This window comes from Xenopus laevis, chromosome 4L (assembly GCF_017654675.1).
Source record: "Xenopus laevis strain J_2021 chromosome 4L, Xenopus_laevis_v10.1, whole genome shotgun sequence".
Lineage (NCBI taxonomy): Eukaryota > Metazoa > Chordata > Amphibia > Anura > Pipidae > Xenopus > Xenopus laevis.
The window spans coordinates 122,314,117-122,324,288 of NC_054377.1; the positions used below are offsets into that span (position 1 = coordinate 122,314,117).

The 10,172-nt window shown below is 35.1% G+C and overlaps 1 protein-coding gene across 1 annotated transcript; it reads right to left on the minus strand.

Annotated features, from left to right (window-relative positions):
* Nucleotides 1-2,041: 2,041 nt before the first annotated feature.
* Nucleotides 2,042-8,924, minus strand: LOC121403108. Its single transcript, XM_041590745.1, has 6 exons — nucleotides 8,580-8,924; nucleotides 6,530-6,698; nucleotides 5,914-6,156; nucleotides 5,271-5,396; nucleotides 3,719-3,850; nucleotides 2,042-2,310 (listed from the first exon to the last, which is right to left on the minus strand). Exons 1-6 carry the CDS (start codon nucleotides 8,656-8,658, stop codon nucleotides 2,175-2,177), a joined length of 885 nt encoding a protein of 294 aa, XP_041446679.1. The 5' UTR covers nucleotides 8,659-8,924; the 3' UTR covers nucleotides 2,042-2,174.
* Nucleotides 8,925-10,172: the final 1,248 nt, after the last annotated feature.

The following is a 10,172-nucleotide window of genomic DNA, read 5'->3' on the forward strand; positions in this document are numbered from 1 at the left end:
AGGTATACACTACACAGGATTAGTCATCGCTTGGGGTAAACAAGATTACAGTAAAGAATGTCTATAATTTATGCTTTTCCCATATTTGACTATACTTGCTGAATGTTCACGATCACTTGAACTTGAACCTGTTTTTGCATATGTAACTTTCACATCATTGTACTGTTCCCTCTGATTGCATATGACTGCCTGTGTATTTGTTTTTTCCTGACTGTAAAATACAACTAAAAAATATTGAAATTTAAATTAAAGATTGCATTGTAATTACTCTGCAATTGCACAATGTCAATCAGCAGAGTATTCACATTGCGATATCCAGGGTTCCGCGTTTTCCTTTGGTCCTTGATGTTCGTCTACGGTATGGCTATCCAACTGTAGACCTGCGGGCCTCCATGTGTCCATAGACTTTAAAAAAAAAATATATTAAGATTAATAACTTAACACTTTTGCCTCAACAATAAAAACTTAAATTTGAATGGTGATATCCTTAAAGGAATAGTGTTTTAAATTAATTGCGTGTGGCTGGCATAGGTAAAACTGATTTGTTTGCTTCAGAAACATTACTATCTGGTGTATAAAAGTTATTGTGTAGTAATGGAGGTAATTGAAATAGGGCCTATCAGAACAGGTTGAAACATCTTAAAATACAAAAGGTTTAAAAGTGTAAACTTACAAGTTAGGTTGAGGAAGCACTGGCGACTCTTCCTGGCATTACGATCTCTGCTCAGGAGAGCTTTCACTGGTTATAGGCAAAACATCTTTAGCAGGTGCGTCTGGCATTGTTTCAAGATGTGTTGCTTTACACTGCCTTAGATTATGTTTGAACTGCTGACTAGCCCTGAAACAAAACAGTACATTAAAAGTTGCTGTAGTAACCTTAAAGGACACCACTATGTTATCAATCTAAGAAAATATATATATAATATATATATGTTGCTTTGTTTCCAAACAAGCTATTAATGATAATGATATCATATCCTAACATTCTATAAGTTTTATCACCAGTGTCACCCTAGTTATATTGCCCATTTATCCGACCGTTATGAGAAGTATGTGTGTGTAGAGATATATATATATATATATTTTTTTTTTTAACATTTTTAAATTAAATGTTCATACTTTTGTGTGCTTTAATTGTTTTAATGTAAACCATAATAAATCTCACATTTAAGATTAGATTAGTTAGATTTAAGATCCATGGCAATGTCTGTCTTTTCCTGGGATTTTTCAGCTTGAGGAGTAGATGCTTCATCTTCATCATCTGTGATCTCATCTATCCATGTAAAAATTATTGTCCTGGACAATCAAAAGAAATATAAAGTTAAGAATCAATATTGCTTTAACAAAATGCAGATTCATATTTTTCACCAAATGAATTGGTTTAGGCTTAAAAATCTTACCTCTTATATCTAGTTATAGAAGCAGGAGTTTCTTTCTGCCTTTCCACAAAAGGTTGTTGAAACTCTGGAATAATTGGCGACACAGAGACAATGTCTGGTGCCACATGTTCCTGAATCATAGATAAATCGTTTTCTGTTGGCACATGTTCCTGTTCTCTAGATAAATCTGCTAGTGGTACCATACACTGCTCTTCTGGTTGTATTACAATACAAACATTTCTAAACAAACACAAGAAATTAAAATATTATGTTAGTCTGATGGGGTTTTTTTTGGAATAAGGTTTATTAACAATCCATGTGCCCTTTGTATTTAGTTTTAGAAATTCACATCTAAAAATAATTTACATTAAACAAAAATGCAAGATGTAAAATCCAAGAGGACTGACAACTCTGTCATAAAGGTTTAAGATAACAAGTAGGTAATATAAAAATAAATACACTTATTGATCATATTTCTTGTTCATTATTTAAAACTCTAGGGAGGTATTTACTAAGACTCAAATTTTTCCCATTTTTTTTCAAAAACAAAGTTGACCTAACACCTATCCACAAATGGGCTATATATATCAAACAATCTGATTAAAAATAGAAAATTTGGCACCTAAAATCATCCAAGCTTTTTTTTGTTGGGGGGAAAATGATCACCAAGCTGAGCCATTCGAATTCAGAAACCCCATGAGAATTGCTTGAGGCCAAAGTCTTACGCATTATTAAATCAGCCCCTAAGAATCAATTCTTACACCATAAAACAAAAAGTAATATTTAGACTTAAGCTTACTCTTTAGGCAGTGCAGGTGTTTGTACTTGCTCATTTGTTTCTTGTTTTACAGATGGCATTTCAATTGGCTCCCCCACAGATTTATTAATAGTATCTTTCTTCTTTTTCTGCTTCTTCTTCTTGTATTTTTTCCTAGACAAAGAGAAGAAATAAACATATGGAATTACCTTTTATTTGGTGTGGAGAGCAAAATATCATACCCAGTCATAATTCATACACGTTGACCCACTTTATATACTGTAGTTGGTAGATGATCCGCTATTTAAAGGAGAGCTTAACCATAAAGTTAAAAAACCCTACCCCCCACCCTACATAGAAAAAATGTTCCTTGCATACAAGTTGCAGTTGCCTTTATGATTGTATTAGATTTTGGCAATTTATGTATAGCCAATTAAAAATTTATATTGTAATGCAGTATTAATAAAGGCAAATTACAAAGTCAAGAACTTTGGCCTATTATAGAGGTAAGAATCTCCTGTTCTGTGCTTCTAAATTTGAGTAAAAATTCACTTCCAAAAAGCGTCTATTTTTATTTTTGAACTCTTAAGTCACAATTTAATAACATTTTACCCTTCAGTTATGATACCCCCTCCCTAAGCTTTCCATTTGGGCTTATCCTGCAATTGTATTTTAAAGGAGAATTCAACCCTAAAGTTAAAAAACGCCTACCCCTTACCATACATAGACCGCCTCCCTCCAGCCTTCCTAGAAGTGTTACCCAAGGCAAATGCCCCTTACATTTTACTTACCCCTAGGTGCAGATTCAGGCATCAGAGTTCACGGGAGCCATCTTCAGCTGCTTCGGTAATCTTTGGAATGAGGCCGTCACTTTGGCAATTTTCATGAGTTTTGGCACATGCGCAGTTGTCGCAAAACAAAATTGCTCCAACTGCGCATGCACCGCTATCCTGGTCTCATTCTAAAGATTTCCGAAGAGAAGAAGATGGTGCCCATGAACTCTGATTCCTGAATCTGCACTGAGGGGTAAGTAAAACATTAGGGGCATTTGCCTGGGTAACACTTCTAAGAAGGCTGGAGGGAGGGGGGGGTCTATGTAGCGTAAGGTTTTTTAACTTTAGGGTTGAATTCTCCTTTAAAATACAGTTGCAGGATGAGCCCGAATGGAAAGCTTTGGTAGGGGTATCATAACAGAAGTAGGTAATATAAAAATAATTAAATTTATTGATCATATTTCTTGTTCAGTATTTAAAACTCTAGGAAGGTATTTACTAAGATTCACATTTTTCCTATGTTTTTTTTTTCTAACCTAACACCTATCCACGAATGTATCTAATATATCAAAAGATCTGATTAAAAATAGAAAATTTGGCACCTAAAATCTTCCAAGCTTTTTTGTTGGGGGAAAAATGATCACAATGTTGAGACATTTGAATGCTGAAACCACAAGAGAATTTAAGAACTCATGCATGATTTTAGTAGCCGACTGCTTGAGGCCAAAGTCTTACGCATTATAAAATCAGCCCCTAAGAATCAATTCTTACACCATAAAACAAAAAGTAATATTTAGACTTAAGCTTACTCTTTAGGCAGTGCAGGTGTTTGTACTTGCTCATTTGTTTCTTGTTGTACAGATGGCATTTCAATTGGCTCCCCCACAGATTTATTAATAGTATCCTTCTTCTTTTTCTGCTTCTTCTTCTTGTATTTTTTCCTAGACAAAGAGAAGAAATAAACATATGGAATTACCTTTTATTTGGTGTGGAGAGCAAAATATCATACCCAGTCATAATTCATACACGTTGACCCACTTTTTATACTTTAGTTGGTAGATGATCCGCTATTTAAAGGAGAGCTAAACCATAAAGTTAAAAAACCCTACCTCCCCACCCTACATAGAAAAAATGTTCCTTGCATACAAGTGGCAGTTGCCTTTATGATTGTATTTGATTTTGGCAATTTATGTATAGCCAATTAAAAATTAATATTGTAATGCAGTATTAATAAAGGCACATTACAAAGTCAAGAACTTTGGCCTATTATAGATGTAAGAATCTCCTGTTCTGTGCTTCTAAATTTGAGTAAAAATTCACTTACAAAAAGCATCTATTTTTATTTTTGAACTCTTAAGTCACAATTTAATAACATTTTACCCTTCGGTTATGATACCCCCTCCCTAAGCTTTCCATTTGGGCTTATCTTGCAATTGTATTTTAAAGGAGAATTCAACCCTAAAGTTAAAAAAAACCCATACCCCTTACCATACATAGACCCCCTCCCTCCAGCCTTTCTAGAAGTGTTACCCAAGGCAAATGCCCCTTACATTTTACTTACCCCTAGGTGCAGAATCAGGCATCAGAATTCACGGGAGCCATCTTCAGCTGCTTCGGTAATCTTTGGAATGAGGCCATCACTTTGGCAATTTTCATGAGTTTTGGCACATGCGCAGTTGTTGCAAAACAAAATTGCTCCAACTGCGCATGCACCGACATCCTGGTCTCATTCTAAAGATTTCCGAAGAGAAGAAGATGGTGCCCATGAACTCTGATTCCTGAATCTGCACTGAGGGGTAAGTAAAACATTAGGGGCATTTGCCTGGGTAACACTTCTAAGAAGGCTGGAGGGAGGGGGGGTCTATGTAGCGTAAGGTTTTTTAACTTTAGGGTTGAATTCTCCTTTAAAATACAGTTGCAGGATGAGCCCGAATGGAAAGCTTTGGGAGGGGTATCATAACAGAAGTAGGTAATATAAAAATAATTAAATTTATTGATCATATTTCTTGTTCAGTATTTAAAACTCTAGGAAGGTATTTACTAAGATTCACATTTTTCCCATTTTTTTTTCTAAAACAAAGTCGACCTAACACCTATCCACGAATGTATCTAATATATCAAAAAATCTGATTAAAAATAGAAAATTTGGCGCCTAAAATCTTCCAAGCTTTTTTGTTGGGGGGGAAAAATGATCACAATGTTGAGCCATTCGAATGCTGAAACCACAGGAGATTTTAAGAACTCCTGCATGATTTCAGTAGCCGACTGCTTGAGGCCAAAGTCTTACACATTATTAAATCAGCCCCTAAGAATCAATTCTTACACCATAAAACAAAAAGTAATATTTAGACTTAAGCTTACTCTTTAGGCAGTGCAGGTGTTTGTACTTGCTCATTTGTTTCTTGTTGTACAGATGGCATTTCAATTGCCTCCCCTACAGTTTTATTCATAGTATCCTTCTTCTTTTTCTGCTTTTTGTCTTCATTCCTGGAAAAGGAAAGAAATAAACATATGTAACTACCTTTTATTTGGTGTGGTGAGCAAAACATCATACCCAGTCATAATTCATACACGTTGACTCACTAGTTATACTGTAGTTGGTAGCTGATCCACTGTTTAAAGGAGAACTAAACCCTAAAGTTAAAAAAAAACCCTACCACCCTACCCTATATAGAAAAAAATGTTCCTTGCATACAAGTGGCAGTTGCCTTTATGATTGTATTAGATCTTGGCAATTAACGTAAAGCCAGTTAAAAAGGAATATTGTAATGCAGTATTAATAAAGACAAATTAAAAAGTCAAATGCTTTGGCCTATTATAGATGTAAGAATGTCCTGTAATGTGCTTCTAAATTTTAGTAAAAATTCACTTCCAAAAGGCAAACATTTTTTGTAGACAAAAAGCTGCACCCTTGTAGTTTTTATTTAAACACAAAATAAAAATAATAAAACCACTTTAAGAGAAAAAGAAAATAACTAAAAATAACTCATTTAGGGATTCAAACCTTGTAATAGTTTCAGGTTTGGATGGTTTAGGCGTAGTCTGTGATTTATCTATTGCACTTTCTTCATCACAGATAGTCTTCCTCTTCTTTATTCTGTTACAGAGGAGCCTGAACATGTTACAAAAGCAGTTTTTAGATAACCGCAAACTTATTTTTGAAGTAAATTTCACAGGCTGTGGATCCTCCATTGCTTTTTCTACATCATGAATTGCCATCTTCTTCCTTAGTTTGTAATAAAGATACCTGCACAAGGGAAGGGAACAGATCATTGAAATAACCAAGTTCAGACAATTTACTGCACTGTGATCCCCTCAATTCTATCAGCCCAGCTAATATACTGAAAAAGTCATGAACATTGCAGTGCAAAAATTAGGTTCTAATGAATCTAGTTATCTTAGTTAGTGTGCCAATTTGATAAGCTATTTATTAGTCTATAAATGTACAGAAATGACTTTCAGTCCAGTAATTATAGTTACATTGCTCACAAGCTCATTCCAAGGCAGAGAAAATTTAAATTGTGGGAGTATTAGAGTTCTGCACCTCTAGCTGGCTGTAGATAAATATATATAATATATATGTGGATGAATAATGTGTTAGTGTAAGAGAAAAGACTTACCATCCAACTGCTCCTGGCAATGCAACCATTACAAAAGCAGATATTGAGATAATTAATGCTGTAATATTTAATACAGCGAAGAGTTCATGGCTCTTTGTATTATTTGAAGTTTCTTCTTGCCAGTTCTCTGTAATGTGACTTTCATTCACCATTATCGTTTTATTCACCGCTGTCAAAACAAACATACGTAAGTGAAAATCCTTACAATTTACTTTCCTGCATACTTAGGGGGGTTATTTATTAAAGGTCGAGTGTTAGGGGCAGATTTATCAAGGGCTGAATTTCGAAGTAATGGGAGTTTTTTTGAACTCCCATAACTTCAAAATTTGAAAAAAGAGCAAACGAAATGTATTAAAAAAAAATTCTGAGGGTGAATAGATGTTACATCTATCGTTTGAATCAAAGTAACATGGTATTTGATTGAATTGGATTTGAAGTATTTTCAGAAAAAAAACTTTGACTCCACCAATTGACTCAAAATAGGTTCTAGGAGGTCCCCCATAGGCTAAAATAGCAATTCAGCAGGTTTTAGATATCGAATGGTTGAAGTCGAATTTTTAAAGAGATCGTATATGATTAATTTCGATATTCGAATTTTTGAATTATTTTTTAAATTCGAATTGAATTTGGACTATTCCCTGGTCAAAGTACACAAAAATAGCTTGAAATTCCAATTTTTTTTACTTTCAATTTTCAATTCGATCCTTGATAAATCTTCCCCTTAGAGTTTTTTATACCTTGAATGAACTCACAACTCGAATGGTATCTTATTTAAGAAAAAACTCGAATGGGAAAAACCCGATTCTGCAAGTTCGAATTCCAAAACCGAAAACTTGAATTAATCAAGTTTTCTGCTGGGAATCACTCGAATTATTCGAGTTTTCAGGCAAAACCCTCCTAGAAATATAGATATAATAAATCTTGAAAAAACTTTCAACTCGAAAATTTGAGTTTTGACCAAAAAATACGACTCAAAAACTCGAATCTTTGTGGAAAACACAACTCGAAGCTTAATAAATCTGCCCCATGAATATACTCACATTCAAACAGGCCATGCAGAAAGCCACATTCATACTCATTATCACATTTTTATAAACCAAACAATTTACATGCAAAACAGCCACATTTATACACACACCAGTACAACCATGTTTCAGATGCATTAACTTATCTTAACTATTATCACAGCTTGTCTATATGATTCATACATTTAAAAAGCCCCACAAGTCCCTAAAGGGCGAAGTGACTAACGCTAGCAAAAATTTGCCAGCGTGATGTCATTTCAGAACTTTACCGATTCCCTAAGGGGCGCAGGCGTTACTTTGCTAGCGAAGGAGATAGACGCTAGCGTTGCTTCGAATTCTAACGCTAGGCGAATTTTCGCTCTGGTGAACAGACTCCGCAAATTCTCTAAGATCCAGATTTTACTGAATGTTACCTCGTTCGCCAGACTTGCCTTCGCCAGCTCAGACCAGGCGAAGTGCAATTGAGTGAATAGGACTTCCTCAATTTTTAGTGCAAAAAAAACAAAAAAAAGTCCCAAAAACGCTGGCGTCTTTTCCTTTTTTCTGAGTGATAGACTGCAAAGGTCCATAAAAATTTTTTTGGGTAACCAGGTTCCCCCCTCCATTTTCACTTTGATTGTAGAAGTAACACTAGCAAAAATTCGCCAGCGTTGCGATGGCTTCAAATTTTCGCCGGTTAGGGAATTTGCCCCCTAGTGAGGGATTGGGTTAATAAGTGGTGTAAATATCGGGACTGTACCCCTTGGTGCATGGAGGAATGAAGTGCATGAAGGAATGAAGTGCATGGAGGATTGAAGTAGAAAGGTGTCGGCACATGTGGGGGGGGGGGGCCTGGATATGTGGCCCAAGTGCAAATCCTGGGGCTATTCTACATTGGCTAACTATACCTGCCCTTTATATACCATATGTATTTGGAACCAATAAAATAATTTTAATTTTTAGTCAAAAAAACTGTACCCAAAATATATCCCTTAGATCAGATTAGACAAGTTGCTATTAATGCCAGTTGTTATCTCTCTACTTACCAGATGCGGGATAGATACATAATAATAGGCTGAGTCCTATGATGATGCATTGAATGAAATGCATGTTAAATATCTTCATCAAATTAATGTTAGATTACTGCAGGAAAGAAGGAAAATGAAAAAAACATAAGTAAGTGTTCATATAACCTGGTATCCATAACCTGTAAGAACCTGAGATATTCCTAACCCTGTTCTAAATACTATAGTTGGTCATACATCTTTAGATACATACTTTAGCTTTCATTGCAATTAATCAAGAGAGTCTCATGGGAAAAGACACATTCATAGCTACTATCTCTAAAGGGTTTTTTTTTGGATATTGCGCGAAAACCCTGAATTAGTCAGATTATCTGGCTAAACCCAGCGCAAACCATGATATCTTCAAATTGGGAAAGGGATATCTGCCATTGAATTAGACAGGTTTGAGATAGCAGAATTTTTTAGCAGCTTGAGGGAATAATACATCTAAAAAATGTGGGGGTTTTTTCCAATAAAAAATTTAGGTTTTGTCACAAAAAGCCCAACCAGAAAAAAAATTGGATTTTAATTAGGGATGCACCGAATCCAGGATTCGGTTCGGGATTCAGCCTGTTTCAGCAGGATTCGGATTCGTCCGAATCCTTCTGCCCGGCCGAACCTAATTTGAATCCTAATTTGCATATGCAAATTAGGGTCAGAGATGGAAATCACGTGACTTTTTGTCACAAAACAAGGAAGTAAAAAAAGTTTCCCCCTTCCGACCCCTAATTTGCATATGCAAATTAGGATTTGGTTCGGTATTCGGCCAAATCCTTTGTGAAGGATTCGGGGGTTCAGCCAAATCCAAAATAGTGGAAGTTAATTAGATTGCACGCAGCCATAGTTTGTATATATAAACCTAAAGTACATAAACAGCAGGACCATGAATAAGGACAAATAACAGGTCAGAGTCACTTACTTTTAGTCTGTTAAAATTCAGTAAGTAAAAGAATTGAGTTTTGATCTTGTGATTTTGTTCTGAGCTTTCAGCAAAGGCTGATCTAGCACTTTCAACTGACAAGCACAGAATAACCAGATTGAAAGGTTTTATCTAAAGCTTGAGGTCATATTATGATGTCATAATTGGTGACCTACTTTCAGCCAGGTGAGAATCATTAACCTAATACATCACAATGGTGTTACTATGGTAACCTCTCATTATGATGTCATGCTAGTAATCCACTATGATATCAGTTCTAACATTAATATCAGCAAATACTGGAAAATATAAATCCATGGCTTAGATATTAATATTACCTACTTAGCAGATAATGGGAAATACAAAACATTAAAGGCAGATATATGGCATATTACCATAGCCTATTATTATTTTTTCCCATTATTCTGTAGATTGCTCTGAATTGCTGCAAAGTCTCTCAAATGCCTCCTATATGCAACCTACTATTAGTTAGTTTAAAGGAGAGCATCCCCATAAGTAAGTGTTCATATAAAGGTATCCATAATCAGTAAGAGCCTGAGATATTCCTAACCCTGTTCTAAATACTATAGTTTGTCATACATCTTTAGATACATACTTTAGCTATCATTGTAATTAATCAAGAGAGTCTAATGGGA